The sequence below is a fragment of the Crinia signifera genome, chromosome 2 (genome assembly GCF_055691185.1).
Source record: "Crinia signifera chromosome 2, ASM5569118v1, whole genome shotgun sequence".
Lineage (NCBI taxonomy): Eukaryota > Metazoa > Chordata > Amphibia > Anura > Myobatrachidae > Crinia > Crinia signifera.
Window position 1 is genome coordinate 90613634 of NC_139218.1, and position 21049 is coordinate 90634682.

Genomic DNA, 21049 nt, shown 5'->3' on the forward strand with positions numbered 1-21049 from the left:
TTTCAAGCATTCGCCTCTCTGGTTTCTGCGGGCTCCCTGTACGGGAAGAGGGTGGACAGCTGACATCTGCTGATGTCAGATGCCCGATCCCAGCACCCGCATCACAGGTGCATCTACATGGGAATGCCCAGCATTTTCATGGGGACGCCTAGCAGCCACACCATGCCCCCCGCCCACACTGCTAGGCGTAAACGAGCCAACGAGTAAGCAATTTGCCGTACCCTCTCGCACAAAGCAGCTGCAAATGCACATAAAACTTTATGCGCATGCACAGGGGAGACAATGGATAAGAATAGCCCCCAATATCTCCACTTCTATATTCCCTTACTTTAGTCAGTATGCCCCTTAAGCTGGCCATACTTAATTTTGCCCAATTTCACCCTATTTCAACACATCGGGCTGAGAAATCAGGTTAAAAAAGTGGCAAATAGCATGTGGTTTAGGACCTTATTCTGGTCCACACGCAGCGCTGTGGATTTCCATGGGAATGCCCAGCATTTTCATGGGAACAGGTATGTGCTGATGCCAAACTTCACTCCTCTGCGAGAATGCACGGGGGGGCAATGGGATTAGAATCGGGCCCTTAGATCAGTCTCTAGATCGCAGTGCTGCACTATAGATGCAGTACAGTATATTGGATCCAGCAGGATCCGGCAGCACCTGGGGGGGTCCCACATGATACATCATATGCAAATGTTTAGCATACGATACATCCTGCCGCCCAAGAAGCTGTCGGGTGGTTCAAGGGGGATTGGCTGAAACTTCTCCCCTTGGAGAAGTCATCGTAATGTATGGAGAACTTCTGAGTTTCATGGACTTGGAATAAAGTGTAATAATGCTTGTTAGGATAGCATAGATAGCATTTGTCTATTGCAATTGTTGCTACAATAAAAACTCTCATTACCATATTTTTTCTCTAGAAGTATACAGCTACTGCACCCGAGTTACCTTCAGTTCGCAATATAGAACACCATTTGTAAAAATATATATATGCATACAAAGCTGTAACAAACTCAGTCTATACTGTATATACATTATTTATTAAGTGCCTCCACTCTCTCTTAGAATTAGCATACTGAATTAATGTAGTCTGCATGTGAACTAGGTCAGCAAAAGCACTCTGATATACATTAAAATTTTGCTCTTGAACCAAGTGTTCTCACATATAAATTCATTCATTTGCAAGGGTTTTCAGAGACTTATAAAGCTAATTATTGCAATCTTTGTTTCTCTATGATAAGTATGTCCCTATATGTCTTCATCTTTTATGCCAACAATCTTATTGTACCACTATGTTTGTATATTTAATAAAGACACAAGAGTGCAAAATGTGATGACTGCATTGAAAAGATTAAATAAAGGCAATAATAATTGTATTTACAGTATAATACAAATGGTCTGAAAGTAGAGAGTACATTGCCCCATAATTGTGCAGCTATGTAAGATAACCTCTGACCCTGCTAGTCATCAATATTAATAAATCAAAATAAACTCATTGGTATGCAGTGCTGGCACCATTTTTTTTCAGTCTAATTTACATTTTATTTTTTAACTCTAATACCCGTAGTAGAAGCAGAAGCAGGAAGGAGAAATCATTTCAGAATTGAATAACAAATGCATTTTGCACCAGATTATGGAATGTGATACAAATATTGTATCAACTTTGAATTTAAGGCGAGCATCGCTACTTAAGCTGACCATAAACTTATATGAATTGGGCCCTTTTGAACCAATTCCGGGCTGATAAATTGGGTAAAAAGTGCCCAAATCATATGTGCCTTACCACCGATTTCAATCCGATGCGTGGTCCCATGTGCATTGGATTCAGAAATCGCAAGTGCTGCACATAAGTTTTATCGGATCCAGCAGCAGTTGTTGGGGTTGCATCCAGTATATAATTTCCAATTACTGCATACAATGTATCCTATGCGGTCCAGTCGCTGGGGAGCCACAGTTGCCTAGGTATCACATGTGATCAGCGCTGTAGTGAGCACTCCTGGTGCCCTGTGCTGGCTCTGGCTACTTAAAGTATGATATCACGCACTGGGGCAGGTCACCAGCACCCAGAAACTATAACAGTCTTCAGAGTCTGGCTACTGCTGTAGTAGGAGGGCACAACTGTCACACTACTGGCTGCAGGGTACAAGCCAGAAGCCCAGGCAATGGGGGGGGGGGGGAATGATGGTGCGACCACATAGTATCTGCATTCAGTGCGGCGCACAGCTTGTCCATACTTACTTATGGCACTGCATGCGATACCTCAGATAAGTGTAGGGCAAACACTGATAATTACATGTCTTTATAGTGACCATGTCAGGACATTCCTCATCAATATCAGGGAGTGACAAAGATGGTAAACTTTACATTTGTCCCTACACTGTAGGGCTAATCCTGATTGGCAGGCAGAGGCGGGTGTGGTATTGCACTCCAACACTTTGGATCCCGACAGTCAGTATTCCGACATCAGAATCCCAACTGCCAGTGCTCTGACAGGGGGCAAGCACAAAGCCCCTTGACACGCTGTGGGCTCGGTGGCTCGCTAGGCTTGCCACAGGTTCTATTCTCCCTCTATTGGGGTCGGGAGAATAGCTCCTGTGAGTCGGGATCCCCCCCTGTCAGACTACCGGCTGTCAGGATTCCGACATTGGGATACTGACTGTCAGGATCCCTGGCGGGTAGCTACAGAATCCAATGAGCACGGTTGCAAAATGGAGGATATGGGTACAAATCGCAAGGGAACATACATCTATAGGTGCCTGGACTGGACAGGGAGATGTAATCACATCACCAAGAACTAGTGGCCATGATACTCTCAGCTCATGATGAAGCTAGAGCCAATGGGACAGGACATGCTTCCTTGTATCTAGACATGAGCACTGTTAGCAGTGTTGCCTATTTGCTTTAGATATCTCCATGCTAATGTGTATACACTACCGGTGATATTATTCATAGTTACAATATGGTTTGGTCTGTAATGATGTGTAAAGCATAATTTAAACTGTGTTCTGTTATTACCTTACACCAAATAAGTCACTTTTTTCCTCTCTAAAGGTCAAGCTGTTTCTAAAGTGTTGGCAAAACCAGAAAACTTGTCCGCTTCATTTAACGTACATGAGGGTAACATCACAGGACATTTTTCATGGAAACTTTCCAAAGCAAATCTTCACCAGCCTATGACAGGGTTCCAAGTCACATGGGCAGAAGTCACGACAGAAAGTCGTCAGAACAGCTTGCCAAACAGTATCATTTCCCAGTCCCAGATATTGCCAGCGGTAAGCTGCAGCACATTACTTTTTATTTAGCATTTGTACCATTATGTAGATGGTAATTATAGTTTAATTTGTGTTTTACAATTCTAACATAAACTGTATGTGTTACAGTATATTGCTGATAATACAGAAATACTTGTATGCTGATTTTAAGCAATGTCTCTTAATTCTGACATAAACTATTTGCTATACACAGGACCATTATGTTCTCAGTGTCCATAATCTTAGACCTTCAATGCTCTATCGACTAGAAGTCCAAGTATTAACAACAGGGGGTGAAGGGCCAGCAACTATAAAGTCTTTTCGGACACCAGATGTACTCCCACCGTTACCTCATCGTAAGTGACCCAAGCTTTTTAATGACGGTATTTCTAATAAATTTTCATTTCTGTGTGAATTTTTTCCCTAGAAACCTCTCTCTCTCTCTCTCTCTGTCTCTCTCTGTCTCTTTCTCTCTCTCTCTGTCTCTCTCTGTCTCTCTCTCTCCATATACACACATATATATATATATATATATATATATATATATATAGATAGATATGTGTGTTAATCTAAACACATGGGTCAAATTGGATTAGATCCAATCGTATTGCTGGATTATAACCAGCATGTTGGGTACCTGCAAATGCATCATGAAATCTCTGGTCATATATAATACTTCATTAAAGTTTACTGATTTCCATAAGTGGAAACTGAAATGGTAATTGTCTTAGTAAAGTACTGACTTCTAGGTTTATAAATGAGGTGTTGTATTGTACCTGTTGGCCAAGGCATGCACAAGCCACATGTGTGGACGTTTGTGTGTTTTTGCAATAAAATGCCCATGAAAGGCTTAAGCTCGAGGTACTTTCTCTTGATGCATTATGGGGACATTGTACTATATCTGTCTTGGACCTTTTTGATACATGTGTATTATGGTAAACCACTCAAAATGGCAGTTTTCAAAGGTTTTGCTATGGTGTTAAGTAATTATAAAGCCTGCCCAAAGTGAGATGACAAATTTATCAATGAACCCTTTGAGTGCCAAGTGAATGAGTCAAAATTAGTATGAAAATTGGCAAACATCTGTTTTTATTCATCATAATGACCTGTAATGTTTACCATATATTACCTTATATTTACCTTATATTTAACTTTTTTATTTGAATTTATTTAACAAATGGGAGCAACAATGATTTTTAGCAGATATTTTGTACATCTTTTACAGAGATGTTGGCACTCAAAGGATTATTTTCAGTCTAGACATTGGTATAGTTATACATCAATACTGTTTATAAAAAATTGGGTACTTGTGTATTATAGCGGCGCCCCCGATGTTGGTCGTACGATGTTTTTATCGAATCGCATCGCATGCCGTACACCCGATGGCATGCGATGCGACGCAATTTTGCCCCCTATACGATGAAAAATTCTATAGGCACCCTAAAGGGTGCTTACAATGTTAAATGCACCCCCACGCCACCCCCCCATTATAAACGTGAACCCGAAGCGTGGCGAGTGCAGCGAGCCCGCGAGGGGCGGCGGTACGCGTTCTACGACCTTTTCATACCCCCACTATCCACATCGGCACGGAGTCGAGAATATAAAGTGTGGCGAGCGCAGCGAGCCACCGAGCCCGAAGCGTGGCGAGCGGACGCGGATACCTTCACAGGTATCCACGTCCCCTCGCGGGCTTCACAGGTATCCGCGTCCCCTCGCAGGGCTCGTTGTGCTCGCCACGCTTCGGGCTCGGTGGCTCGCTGCGCTCGCCACACTTTATATTAGTGGGGGTATGAAAAGGTCGTAGGACGCGTACCGCCGCCCCTCGCGGGCTCGCTGTGCTCGCCACGCTTCGTGTTCACGTTTATAGTGGGGGGTGGCGTGGTGGGGCATTTAACATTGTAAGCACCCATTTGGGTGCTTATACAATTTTTAATCGCATCGCATCGCATTGTATGGCATTGTATGCCATATACAATGTCATACAATTTTAAAATTGTATGACATTGTACAACATTGCGCGATATCGCATCGCATACCATCGCATGCCTTTTGGTTTGCGATGCGATGGGTGCCGCTATAATACACAAGTACCAAAAATTGTCTTTCTAGCAACATGATGATGTACTGTATATTTACTACATAGATTTTATTGTTAGTTTTTACCTATAGAAATATAAGGAAACATTTTTAATGTAAGTCTTGAAAAATTCCAAAAAACTTTTATGCTTTTGACCTTTTAGGATGTTAAAGTACGAAACAATAATACAATACAAAACAATTTGGTTAGTGGTGAGTGATTGTGCCATTATCATGCACAGCTGCACTGAAACTGTAATGTAATTGACAATTAAGGCCAAAAACTTTGTTTGTTGTTAAATTCTTCCCTCAGTTTACATTCTTTGCTGGGTAAATAGAGCAATGAGCAACCAAGCAAAAACTATTGATTCTAGAAACCACCTTTAATCATTTTTTGGTTTTTGCCTTTTTTATTTTTTATTTTTTGCTTTTGTTTTCTTATGCTGTGTTTCATGTCCTGAATGTCAGCATAACAGGTTAAAGATGTTATTATTGCTGTCTTATGCATGGTTTACCAATTATATGTGTTTGAAACTATACTAGTTGTTCCATTTGTTCAAATTGTGTATACTGCATTATGTTGTTTGCACTATGTTGTTTATACTTATAGTCTGTTGTACTGTATTAGTAAAATTTTAAAAAGGTCCGAGAACTCATTTCACATATAAATAAAGAACCCAGATAAAGAACCTTCAAGTTCTGTTGTGTTTTAGAAATTTAATCTTGGGCACCTTTACTCATACTTGACTACTCTCCCGGAATGTTTTGAAGAATCTAAACTTGTAGGGAGATCTCTTGACAGTGTAGACAGATCTTGTAGCATCACGGCCATGTATTCAGTGTACTAAGATGGATTGCGCTTGATATTGTAATGTGATATAAATGCTATCATAATGTCATTGCTTCATCTGCAAAATTCCCCTGTGACCTCCCCCACAGGATCTACCGGAGGAATGTCATACAATGCTGGCAACTATGCTTTTACCGTTTGTGCTATAACCAAATATTTTCTGTCTTTTTTTAAGTGACACTATTTTTTTTTTAACATCAATACTTTTTATTGAAAATAATACAAATAAAATATTTTTGGCAAGAGGGACCAGAAAAAAGAAGGGGAAAGGGGGGAGGGTGAGGGGGTACATACATTTGAACAAGAGATTATACAATATTCCAGTGGTATATACAAAGTCAACAAATTATTTCATTAAACTATACAACAATAATCGCTACATTTGAGCATAAACTATCGAGAGAATTAAACAAGTTAGGGAGAATCTAGACTGGAGACAGCAAGGGCTAAACGGCATAGGATCCGCTTGGGAAGCCTTGGGAAAGTAGAGAGCCCTCTGTAACAAATTTGTGCCATGGAGACCAGAGTAAAAGTGGAGATGTTGCTAAGTAAGAGTAGGGCAGAAAAACTGTCTCCATAGTAAAATTGAATTGAGTCTTGTGTATGACTTTTAATAAAGGAGGGGGAGACGGCTGTTTCCACAATTGTGCTAGTGTGTCCCTTTCCGCTATAAGGAATTGCCCAAGCACATAATGTTTATGAGGGGGAAAATCTTCTGAATATAGTTGCAATAAGGCGAAAGAAGGGAAGGGAGAGAGCTTTAAATGTAAGACAAGTTAAATACATCTAACCAGAACTGTTTAAGAGCTGGGCATGCCCAGAATACATGGAAAATATGGCCTATTTCACCATATTGGCGCCAGCTATATTTACTATGGCCAAATAGTGTGAAGTCTATCCGGAGTAAGATACAGTCTATGGAGCAGTTTTATATGCCTCTCAGTATGCCTGACTTCAAAGCACAAAAGAGATGGGAGACAAATTTGGAAATAACGTTATCTGAGTCTCAATGTAATACAATTTTCACTTCTTCATTTAAGTTACCAGGTTTTGACTGAACTGAATAGAAAACCAATACGTACTACACTGCAAATAAAATAAGTTATATAATGTCAATGACAACTCACAATTTTTGTTTTCACTCTTTTCAGGGCCTCACATGAAGCAACATCATCCTCACCACTACAAACCATCTCCAGACAAATTTTGAAAAAGTTTGTAGCTACAAGTAAAGACTTTGCATGATGGAAAGAAAAAGACTTGGAAGGACAATGTATAATTTCCCTGAAGATGTATCTACTTCGTGATAACAGGCAGTCATTTCTGCATCAGTGTGTCCTGGACCCTTCATGTGGCATCTTCTCAGCTCCCAGTATGCAATGTGTAGCACATATTGAAGGATAGATTTCCGCTACCCATGTTGCTTTTCCTTATATTCCATATAGATTGTAAAGTGCTTCGTTTAGCACGTCTGTTTTCTTCCGTGTATCATTTATTCCTTGTAGTTAATGGGTTTGTGAATATTATATATTGTAAATACAACTTAATATAGATAATTAAATAAATAATAAGGAACAGGAATGAGGCCAGTAAAAATAATGGAAGCAATAAAATATGCACAAGCGATGAGAAATGTAGCATTTAAGGACACATGCATTCCATAGACAGCAGACTGTACAACAGTGATTGCAGTGGGATCCAGTCAGCATACTAGCGTTCGTGATGCTTGCAGTTGGAATACCGAAGCCGAAATCCCGATATTGGTGAGAAAACCAGCAACAGCACTCCAACTCCGATCACAATGCCTACGCCAGAATCCCAACAGTCGGCATCCCAAGTGTAAGCATGCCATGGAGGGTTTAGTTTAGGCAGCATAGGGGAGGTTAGGGTTAGGCAGGGGGAGGGTTAGGGTTAGGCAAGAAGATGGGAAGGTTAGGGTTAGGCACTAAGGGTGATATGGTTCAGATTAAGCACTCGCGGGGATGGTGAGGGTCAGGCTGCAGGAAAGGAAGGTTATATTAGGGGGTTGCAGAGGTAATATTAGGGGGTTGCAGAGGATGGTTAGCATACGTACCCCACAGGTGTGCGCATTGGGAAGTCTCTGTCACCAGCATCCCATGGGTTAGTATCCTCTACCCAACCCATTGCAGTTTGTGGCCATATTTTGCTGGGCCTAGCCTTAGATCATACATTACCTCTACTTTATTAAGCACTTCAGCACACACATCATTAAGTAAACATTTGAAGACAAAATAGTTATCTAAAAAAAAGTCTATGGTTCGTTCAGCCGTAAAATAGTATTGTGCTTGAAGTATAATATCCAAAATCTATTCATAATTGTCATGCATAATGATGCATAAGAAAATGCAAAGTTATTAGAGTCTTAAGGCCCCCATACACTAGGGCGACTTGTCCTTAGGACAAGTCGCCCCCGACTTCCCCCTGAGCTTCCCCGGCTGCTCCCCGGGGGAGCTTGATTAGATTGGCACTTGATGTGCCATTTTTTACATGTGATAAATCGTCTCGATTTATCACATGTAAAAAACCCGGGGAGCAGGGGGGGGGGGGGGGGGCTAAGAGGTGAGAGCTGGTGGGAGCAGGGGGGCTGGGGACGCTGCGGGGGACACGTCTGTGTCCCCCGCTGCTGGGGACAGCGTCTGTGCGGCGAGAAGGTAGAGGGAGCAGGGGGGGCTGGAGACGCTGCGGGGGACACAGGCTGCATAGAGCCGGGCAGGGGGAGCAGGGGACGCTGCGGGGGACACAGGCGGCATAGAGCCGGCCGGGAGCTGTCAGTAATGAATAAAAAAAAAAGCCCATACAATGAATGGGCAGCCTGTGATTGGCTGCTGAGCGCTCTCTCAGCCAATTGCTGACTGGCTGAGAGAGCGCTCAGCCAATCACAGGCCGCCCATTCATTGTATGGGCTTTTTTTTTTATTCATTACTGACAGCTCCCGGCCGGCTCCCCCTGCCCGGCTCTATGCAGCCTGTGTCCCCCGCAGCGTCTCCAGCCCCCCCTGCTCCCTCTACCTTCTCGCCGCACAGACGCTGTCCCCAGCAGCGGGGGACACAGACGTGTCCCCCGCAGCGTCCCCAGCCCCCCCTGCTCCCTCCACCGCCCCACTAGGTCCCAAGTCGGGTGGTCGGACGTGCAGCAGGTCCGACCACCCGACGCAGATCCGATGCGCACGGGACCGCGCATCGGATCTGAGGGGACATCAAAACTAGCCGATTTTGGTCCGATTTCGGCCAGATCCGACTGATCTGGCTGAAATCTGACCAAAATCGGCTAGTGTATGGGGGCCTTAAGGGGCAGATTTATTAAGCTTGGAGAAGAGATAAACTGGAGATAAAGCGGAGAAAAGGTAAAAGGAGATAAAGCACAGCCAATCAGTTGTGTTTGAAAAAGACAGTTGGGAGTTGATTGGCTGGTGCTTTATCTCCTTTTACCTTTTCTCCGCTTTATCTCCAGTTTATCTCTTCTCCAAGCTTAATAAATCTGCCCCTTAGTTGTGCTTCAGTTGATCAGTTGGACTGTAAAATAAAATAAAATATATTTTTTTCCATTTACTTTCTCTGATTGCCAATGCAATGTCTTCCAGTGGTTACTTGTCTCAGTTAAATATTATCTTATGCAGATGTTGGATTCTCTATAAACATATTTTAGTTGACGAACACAGTAGCTGGAAAATGCAACTCATTGTTATTATATAGTTTAATAAGGTTTCTATTGACATAATTTGTTTTGTGTGCTTTGTGTTAATTATAATAACATAGCTCTGATTTTATTTGTATATGTATGCAAAATACAGATTTTAGGGCAATTTCACAAAATCAGTAATGGCAAATTTATGTATTGGAATATATAAACGAACATAACTGCGTATGTGCTAATTGGTGTATAGATCGCTTTGGTTTTGTATTACTGAATCTGTTGAATCAAAGTACATTTAAATAATAAGCTACTGTATCCATTATATTGCTGATTTCAATTTTATGTTTAGCATGGTAACAATCACATTAGACATAGATCAAAAAGGTGGCATAGATAGCAACAGTAGTTGTAAATGATAATAGATAGCAAAATAAATGAAATAATAACTAGTAGAAAACCTTTGAAATGTTGCTGCATCACCAAGTACATGCTGTCTGAATATAATCACTATACACAGTTTGTGTGTGTGTGTGTGTGTGTGTGTGTATATATGCACTCCATGGTACCGCACACTTATGGACTCTTTTTATAAGTTCATTAACAGGAAGAAGCCATGTTGCCATGTTTGGTAGCAACGTTTCGGGACTTTATTTTCCCATCCTCAGTCTAAATATTCATTTCTTGTATGTTTAGCCTGAGGACAGGAAAATAAATTCCCAAAACGTCGCTGGCAACATGGCTTCTTCCTGTTATTGAACTTGGAAATAAGTGTGCGGTACCATGGAGTGTGTATATATATATATATATATATATATATATATATATATATATATTTATATTTATTTATTACACACACCTCTTTCTATCTATCTATCTAGTATTTGTCTATTCAATAGCAGGTTTGACACATTTGCACTTCAGGTTTCATGTTACTAATAACTTTCCTAATTTGCAGTTCTATATTAGTGAATGTATTTCTAATAGTTGAATTCATTCTTTGGGGGTTATTCTGGTTCACTCGCAAAGGCAAATTCCTTCTCAAATTGACAAAACCATGTGCACTACAGGGGGTGGGGGGAGATGTAACTTGCTGAAAGAATTTAGGTAAGTTATTTTGTTTCTGTGCAGTGAAAATACCGACTGCTTTATTTTTAAAATGCGATATAGATCTCACTTTGAACTAAAACCCCACCCAAATCTAATTCTCTTTGCACATGTTACATCTGCCCCACCTGCAGTACACATGGTTTTGTCCATTTGGGAAGGAATTTGCCTTTGTGAGTGATCCAGAATAAGGGCCAGGATAAACCCTGTGCTTTGGACTGCCAACCAGCTGTCATATTTATGTACAGTTTGACCTACTATATTGTCAATGCAGCGACAGTCAGACAACCAAGTACAATTCTATAAGATAAATATATTTCTATGCAAGTTACAGTACATCAGGCAACATACAGTATGTTGAAATAATCTCAAAAAATTATTTTCTAGAACTGAATTCTTATAATCTATCTGTTATATTAGATAAAACTGTAGAAACACATACAGTACAATAACAGCACATTTATATATTATTATTTAAAAAAAAATCTCATAGTTTCTTATAATTTAATATTCACACCTTATTATCACACTCAGGGGCAGATTTATTAAGCTTGGTGAAGTGATAAAGAGTCTGGTCTGACTGTTACAGGCTTGGTTTGAAAAATGACAGGTAGGAGCTCATTGGCCGGTGATAAAAAAACAGACACTTTATCACTTAACCGAGCTTAATAAATCTACCCCTTAGTGTTTATGCTTTTGGCTCATGTTGTAAAATACATTTTGAGAATTGTCAGACATGTTTTGCGAGACCATACAACCATTTATGTAGTTTTTTGTGGGTATTACTAGAGCCGCATAGGGCACAATGAGTAAAGATTACTAGAACACCAATTTAGTGTACAGTAATAATGGGCATTAGTTACTGAATTAATTCACATATAATGCTGATTGATTCAGTATTACAAAACTTCTTTAATTTAATTCTTTGTTTTTCTCTTTTTTGTGCTTTCAGTGTTACAATAATGAAATAACATGTAGCGACTTGTATTTGTCAAAGTCTCACTATAACCCTTTGTCTAATGTGCCATTCCTGCTAGCCAGCAATACAGATTTAGAAAATCAGTTTACTCACCATTTGGAAATGGCGACAGAGGTGTTGGCATTTTGCTTTACATCACCACTAAAGCTACAGTTATATACACTTTACTTCAATACGCAAAGCAAAGAGTGAATTATACTGAAGTACAATATGTGAAAGTATATACTGCATACCTTGATATATATTTGTGTGGGGTCTTTTTTTTAATAATGCACCTTTTTCAGAAAAATTCCAAACTGTGCATTCAGAGATCTTGTTTCCTCTAAAGAAGTCTAGTAGAAAATAATGCATTTCTTATCTAGTGTTGTGCCTTCAATGAATATATTTAAAACATGCAGTGTTCAGCTATGTAATGACAAGTTCCAAGATGGGGCATCAGTCTAATGACTTATATATCAATGCAACAGGTGTGGTACGGGACTCCGACAGTCGGGATCCCGACAGTCATTATCCCAACGTCGGGATCCCGACTGCCCGGAGTCAGACAGCATGGTGAGCGCAAAAAAGCCCCTTGCGGGCACGAGAGCCACCTATTCTATTCTCCCTATATGGGGTCGTGGACCCCCAAGAGGGAAAATAGTGGGTGGCCGTCGGGCACCCGGCTGTCTGTGTTTTGACAGTCGGGATCCCGTGGGGATTGAATACATAGGGGTATATGTTTTAAATACATAGGGGTATATACTTTCTGCGAGCCGTGACAGCGAGCAGTGCTGACTGCTTGCTGTCACAGCTCGCAAGGTCAGTATTCAACTGATCCTCCTGCACATGCCGTTTCCACGTTGCTGGGTTTTTACAGTCACGTGGAAATGGCACATGCCGCCACCAAAACAGTGAGGCTCGTGGCTAAATGCAACGGGCTCCCTGCATTAACCGATAGCCTTGCTGTTTTGGGGAATCCTCACTGTCATCTGACAGCCAGGGTTCCCCCAGAACATTGAATACGGAGAGCAGGCGGAGAGCAGGTGAAACGTCATGGGTCACTTGTTTTCGGCGATCCCCGCTGTTTAACCCCCTTATCGGCCACAATAGAGTTAGAAATATTTAACAGAATCTCTTTTATGGGGTTATTTTCATAAAATATGTATTCTGTTTGCCATTCATATATTGTATTTATTTCCTTTAATATTGGTGCCACACTTCTCATAAAAAAGCTTTATGCATGAGGAATACAATGCTTTGTAGAAACTGCCATGATGTGAATAAAATGTTGCATGTGGTAATATTAACATTTTATTTAAGATGTAAATTTATACATGCGAATGCTTTTTATTGTGTTTTATGTGTTGTGCATGTCAAAAAGTCTACAGACGTTTTCAGTTGTAGGCATTTAGCGTTTCCAAAATATATTTCTAAAGAATCAGTTGTCATCAAGACAGAGCATTCTGTAAAATTATCTGTAATGTGTCTACATTTGTTTAAATATAGAAATTATACTCTCTTTGGCTAATATAGCTAGAGTCATGGCTATTACATATTTATTTATATGTACAAGATAAACTTTTTTGTTATTTCACACTCATTAAGTTTATAACATTAAAGAAAAAAGTTTAAAGACTGAAATGATTTTGTAAAGAAATTTATAAATGTAAATATTATTCTATGTTACCAATTTCCATGTTAGAATTTGTACATACTGTTTATGTAATAAACTATCCCTAAATGTAGAAAAGATTTAATTATTTTGTTTATCTTTTTTAATGTGAGTGCTTTCCTGTTTACTGGGTTGTTTGACTTTTGTGTTGATTTTTTTTTTAAATAAAATTTATACATTTTAATTTTACAGTTCTATGGAGAAGGATTGCTTATAGTGGCCTGGATTGTTTTTGAGTGATTATCTATCTTATACAATTGTTAAAGATTTAATATCACTCAATTACAGTACAAAAGTTATTTTTCTGGTCTTTTTATTTCTCTTGTTCTTCTTCCCTTCCCTGCCTTTCTTTGGATATAACAGTATACCTGTATTTGTACAACATTTGGAACATTCAACTGCTTAGATAAACATCACATCCACCTTGTTTCATGGTGCAGAAACAAGATCTCAGTTCATTTTAATTGTGGAGCAAAACTATTAAAATAAGAAAAAGGTACGAAGAGAACTGTTTTAGGTGTGTTTCATACTGTATGGCCGAGGCACAGAATTAATGCTTTTCTGGTGTCATCTTTTAGTTTTCTGGTGTCATCTTTTACAGTTTTGCATCTCTAGTGGGTGATTACATTTCTAGGCATTTTATAATCTATTTATTTAAAAGTGGGCATATGCATTAAATACAGTCTCTACATAAACAGGTGTGCATTGCTCAGGAAAAGGGCACTCCTGGGACATAGGCTAACCTGCCTTACCTTATAGGTATAAATACTGTAGTGCATTACCCCCCAATAATATATAACATCCACCTTACAACCTACTTATATGGCACCCATGACATAAATTAACCACTCCACTACCAGGCCCGCAACACCAACACCAATAACGTCCTTGGAATAACCCTATGCACCCCACCAACTTCCCCTCAGGACATACACTATTGCTACTCATCTTTCCCATGTTGCAGTCACTGCTGTTGTCTTCTCTCAACTGTTGTCGGCTCACAGGGAAAAAGCATCCTCAATCCAAGATGTCTGGTCTGAAACTGCCCTATTCAGATACAGAAGTTTATCATCTTCGATCTCATTTTTGATTCAGAAAGACATTGCCTCTTCCTTGGAAGTCGGCAACAGTTGGAATAATTCACTTTAAATACGATTTGAGGTTGCCTAAGTGTAGTGCAAGTGCACACCCAATGCACATTGCTAAAACTATATACACTTATTCTCATGATTAACTTAAACCAGGCATGTCCAAACTGTGGCCCTCCAGCTGTTGTGAAACTACACATCCCAGCATGCCTTGCCATAGTTTTACCATTCTGTAATAGCAAAACTGTTGCAAGGCATGATGGGACTTGTAGTTTCACAACAGCTGGATGGCCATAGTTTGGACATGCCTGACTTAAACCATACATGACACTAAAGGTGCCCATACACGGTGCATTTGCAAAAAACGCATGCGTTGCGATGTGATCCTGCCCATAACGGGTGCGATCATCGCACCTTGTATGGGCACCTGAAACCAAGGTTTAAAAGGTACTAAAGGGTTTGGACATTTATTCTATTTTAAAAATGTATTTTATTTTATTATATATAAGCATAGTACAAGAAGCATATCACATCTTCGAATAATTGCTAAAATGGCAAGAGAGTCCGAGAGATTATAAATGATAAATATAATAATATACATATAATATATATATATATATATATATATATATATATACACATAGCAATGTATATGTACAATATAATAATATATAAATACATAACAATGTATAAAAAACAAGAATAAAATCTTCAACAAATATTATGAAAAGTTGTCAATGAAATAGTTAAACATATGAAATTGTAAATTCTTCGTCAGAAGACTATGGTTATAATTAGAATGAAGGAGGTTAAACTGCTCTGAGTTAACATAAAAGTTATTTAGAATATTGATATGGAAGAAGGAGAAATAACACAACAAAGGAATAAGAAGTAAGAAGTGATTAGGTGAAATAGGAGTTTGGTAGGGGGAGAGTGAAGGGATAAAGATATCTATCAGCATGAGAACAGAAAAACAAGGTAATGGATAAAGGAATCAGAGAAAATGGAGACAAAATTAAATGAAAATTGAAATAGAAGAGGGATTTTTAAGGACCAGTTAAAAGGAGATATTATGAAGATAAAGGACTTAATTCAGATCTGATCACATGGCTATGAATTAGCAGGCCAGGCAATTATCGATAGACTGCACGGCCTGTAGCTGGCATGTGCAAGGCGATCCCTCGATTTGCTACTTTTTTGATAGGTGACCGTACACAAGTTGATGGACAGAAAGACATCCTTTGTAGGTGGCAACCAGCCATTTTATGGGAGTGTCAGGGAAAGTGCAGGCGCACTCTGACATTTTAGGGGTAGGTGTGTGATGTCAGCTCTTGCTCTGACCAGCCTGTTTCTAGCTGAGGAAGTCCAGGGCTACGAGCAGACTGCATACACTGGAAAAAATAATTTGATGGTGAGAACCTTGTGAATGGATTTACAGCTATTCGCTGATCCAGCTAATTTTCGCTAGCCCTAATAAGCAATTCACAGGCTTGAATAGGGCAAAATGATACTCTGGCGGTTGCAGGGCTCCAATAAATAGCAGCCCAACAATCAGGTCTTTATAACAATAATATGTATCAAAGGGGGTAGCATATTACCCCTCTGAGTGCCAAGATCTTTGGGAGAGATGTGCAAAATATCCACAAAAAATGCCAGCGTCATTCAGATTTGTTATAAAAATTCAAATAAAAAATGTTTTGTAATAAAAGATTATATTTCATATAAAAAGTTAAAAATGACAGGTCATTATTATGAATATAAATGTTTGCTTGGCAATTTTCACACCTATTTTGACAAATTCACTTGGCACTCAAACAAATCCCATTTCTTGAAAACATTCTTAATACCTTTTTCAATGTCTGGGAGTAAAAAACATTTATCAAAATATACAGTAACAACTGTAATCATTTCTGTTTTAGTTCATTAAAGCGGGATCATTGTCTTGGACAACTTGAGGATAACAACTGAAAGAGGAAGAATGTCTTTTTCGTTGTTGTTCTCAGTACAAACAAATGAATAAATATACATGCAGAAATATCAGGAGCAACCCGGAGATTCAGTATTGCATTGATAAAGTGCACAACTTTGTGCCAAAACTATTTTTGACGTTCAATGATATATTATCACAGTGCACCTTTGTTGAGTTTTCCACCACTTCCCATATCAGCGCACTTCTAATGTGCGGAGGCATTTTACGTATAAGCTGGGCCTGCCCTTAACACTATACCTGAGTCAGCACGGGAATAATTCTGTTAATGACCTGGGACATAGTCCTTCCACATCAAACCAAGACCCCAGTTACACTGGCTGAAGGCTCAGTGTGAAAGGGGTATTAAAAGCTGATTGGGTAGTACTTTATCTCTTTTTCAACCTTCTCCAAATTTCAACAAATCTAGCCCAGAGTTTTCTTCACAATGCAATGGGAAAAAAAACAAAATTAGAACTGTCTGGACCCTGGAATGCCAGACCAGACTGGCTTCCTGAAGCAACCTCAGCCATTCTTGTTCTTTTTGTGTGCATCCCCATCCATTGGGGTGTCATATGTGTTTGTGTGTGTGTGTAAATGGGGGTGTCTGTGTCCATGGTTATAGAGAGGTGTCTGAGGAGATAGAGAGAGATTGCAGCCTCCCCGTGTGACCTGGACTGTTACAGTTTTTATTCATCCTTGGACTATACAGAAAGGCTGCAATCTCTCTCACAGTCTCCCAATCCTGGATGACTATGTTACTACTACACAGGACACTACTGTGTGTGGGTGGGGGATATGGGAGGAAAAACTGGTCCACCTTTCCAGGGTCTGGACAGTTCTGGTGTTTACCCAATCTCCTGTATCCCTTTAAAAGCAGAAATCCTTCTCTTCCAAACTCTATAGTTAAAGTTCAATAGATGTAACCATATTCAGCATTGTTTAAGTTTAGGAGGAAATCCAGCTAGTGGTTCTGCAGTCCAACATTTTTTGTACAGGTACAAAGTTACTTGCTTTTTTGATTTGGTTCCAACTCAGAATCAGGCCAGTGGTACTGGATACCAAATCGCACTTCCTAGTTGTCGAATTCAATTCTAAATTCAAATGTTATACCCCACTATATGTCCCTACAATAATGTAAAAGTGTATTTAACATGTAAACACAAACACACAAGGGCTTATTATTTATTTGTTGCAAAAAACAACATGGAAAAATAGTTGATTTCTTCCCATATGTACAACCGTATATATTTTGAGATGGTATAATTAGTGTCAGCAGCAGATGCAACTAATTTAAATCAGGCATACTGTACATTCCATACACTTACGACCAACTTATTTCTGTTTTTGCTTACAAAATATTATGCATTCGCTATTAGGCATTAGCAAAAGCTTTCAAGACTTACTGGGTTATACTGTATGCTGCTGATTCCTGAGGGTTAGTTCCAATGATTTCAGATTCACTCATTTGTCTGTTTTTTAGCCTATGTAATCTTTATAGGTATGCTCCCAGCACACAGCTGCTTACACTATACCTGAAACCATGTCATCATTGCTATCACTGAAGGCAAGCTGTACTACTCAGGATTTAAAACAAGAATTAGTATAAGCACAACCTCTAATTGGGGTAAAACGGAACCTAAAAATTAACCTCTACGTCCCAGAACTCAAGATCAGCATAGCAACATATGAAACAGGTCAGGTCCTTAACCAGGATAAAAGGACAAACTGCATTTTTCTTAGTGTCAAAAAGTTCAAACAAGCCCAGCCATTTCCATGTTAATCGTCGCTAATTCCAACTGTTGCGTAATTTATTGACCATACAAGGTGATCACTTATCTACCTAAATGTACATTTTAATGGTAAACAATATTTTTTAATAGTGAAACACAATTTTATTCAAGAAATATGGGGCCAAATGTAATAGGGTGAGAGTTTCAGAAAGTGGGAGATTTTGGGAGAGTTTTCCCATTTTTTTTAAAGCGGCAATCATTGACAATGCAAGAGCAGATTGATTTTGCCATGTAATTTATTGCTGCTTTTAAAAAAATGGGAAAACACTCCCAAAATCTCTCACTTTCTGAAACTCTCCCCCTATTACATTTGGCCCATGGTTTAAAAACCAAGAGCAGAGCAGTGTGCCAAAAAGAAATTGTGTATTATGTACACCAATAAAAATCTAAAGGTACATCTGGAGGATGGGTCCAACTCGTCCTTTGCAGCAAAGAGGTTAAACTTACCTGCAAAAGAATGGTCAGCAAACTTTGCGTACATTCCCTGATTTTGAAGGAGCTCCAAGTTTTTTGGGTTTTTTTTGTTAATATCATCACATACATGAGATAAAGCGAATATTTGATTCAGCACCCAACCCTATACATTTATGTTCTGGTCAAGTGTTATTTCCAGTAACGGGCCTGATTCTGAATGACAGCTTACTGAGTCCCAGAATGCCTGCCCCACTGCCCGCATGTCCCTTGCATGTCCCTCAGCAGGAGAAATGACCATCAAATGATTTCTCCTGGGTTCGCAAATATAAGTCAGTGGAGATAGGGCAGGCGGCTGATGTCATATGACGTCAGCCTCCTGCCCCCGTCACACTGCATCACAGCTGGATTTACATGGGAATGCCTAGCGTTTGCAGTGCAGGTTGGCATGGCGCTCGCACAGAAGCCCTGCACATGCACATAACCGATTATTGGCATGCGCAAGGTGAACACGTGGGGGACTGATGTAATTAGAATGATGGCCAATGTCCAATGCACCTTTAATTTCCTTAAATTAAGCAATGTGGTGTCCTCATTTCAAGGTTCTATAAAGACCATCCACCTTAAGAGGATACTGTGAAACTATTTTGAATATCTGAGATACCCAACATTGTCATGAAAGCATTATCTGGTTAAATAAATAAATAAATTTGCAGACAAATAAGTAACTAATATAACAAAGCTGATTTTTTTATGTTAAAAAAATAAGCAAAGATTTTATAATACAAAAAGCGTAATAGAGCTATGGTAATTTTTAAGCACTGCTGTAAAACAAAATGAATACTAAATACTGTATATAAAATATCTTTGCACAGCAACCATTGGATACTATTTTCCTTTCAACTACTCAATATAATTAAAGCAACTAAAACATTAAACTATTTTTTTTTTCCTGAGGATTAAAAATGTGCAAAGATTGTAGAAAGAATTATGCCCCTAGCAAATAGATGGAAGTAGAAAATAGGAAATGTGTTATGGACACAAATCATTAGTTTAATTTACTACATATGCAATGAACCATGCCATATACACCTGTGGTTACTAACAACATGTTTATGTGAACGATTTTCCAAAAGCCTTAACATCTGTCTCAGAAGTTCAAATATAGACTGGAAGGAAATAGTTTAAGACCACCAAGAATTCCAATAATACTAAACAAGTCAATATGAGACATTATTTATTTACAGTTTCTTATATAGCGCAACAGATTATTTTGTAGAATGTGATAGAACAAACTGGGTAACAACAGGGAGACATGGAGGTAGGAGGGCCCTGCTGTAAGCTTACAGTCTATAGGACATATTAAGCTTGTAATACATAAATAAATGAAGATAAGTAAATACATAACTAAAGACATACAAAAATATGTACTATATATATATATATATATATATATATATATATATATATATATATATATAGTTATACTGTATATAACAAGATGTGATCTCCATTTTGCACTAAATATATTGCATAATATTAATTAAAATGTGATGTAAGTCATGTGTCCTATGTCTTCATATACTCAAAACGAGATGTGTAATCCGCTAAAGAAAGTAGTCTTTTACTTAGAACAAAACCCAATGCGTTTCATCAAAAACAACTTCATCAGGGGTGTAGCAAAATAGGATCTTGCAACAAGATCAGACCATCGAAGAGTATTCTTTATAGCACAAAAACATAAAATCAACTTGAGCCAAAGAGGCTATAATGATAGGACCAGATTCTAATGGTCATATGGACTATTCACTTCTTAATATTGAAAACAGCAATCACAGCGGGAGAGCTGAACCAGATCAGTACCAGTGAGGTGAAAATAACAGGACCAGGGTCTTATATTCGCACAGAGGACCGATGTTTAGTGTCTGCGCATGCGCGTTTCTGCACATGTGCAGATACAGGGTGCGTGCACTCACGGCAAACTTTCGGTTTATAGAAACATAGAAACATAGAATTTGACGGCAGATAAGAACCACTTGGCCCATCTAGTCTGCCCCTTTTTTAAACATGTTACCTCAAACCATATTTGATCCTTATTTTTTTGTAAGGATATCAATATGCCTATCCCAAGCAAGTTTAAATTGTACTACTGTATTTGCCTCTACCACCTCTGATGGTAGGCTATTCCACTTATCTACTACTCTTTCTGTGAAGTAATTCTTCCTC

General features: G+C 39.1%; 1 protein-coding gene across 1 annotated transcript in view; it reads left to right on the forward strand.

Annotated features, from left to right (window-relative positions):
• The window catches only part of ANOS1 (anosmin 1), a 153291-nt gene extending 144672 nt beyond the window's left edge, over positions 1 to 8619 (forward strand). Inside the window, exons 12-14 of the mRNA XM_083172566.1 lie at positions 3052 to 3272; positions 3466 to 3607; positions 7329 to 8619. Of these exons, the coding sequence (XP_083028692.1) occupies positions 3052 to 3272; positions 3466 to 3607; positions 7329 to 7387 (422 nt within the window). The 3' untranslated portion in view covers positions 7388 to 8619. The remainder of the gene's footprint in view (positions 1 to 3051; positions 3273 to 3465; positions 3608 to 7328) is intronic.
• Positions 8620 to 21049: the final 12430 nt, after the last annotated feature.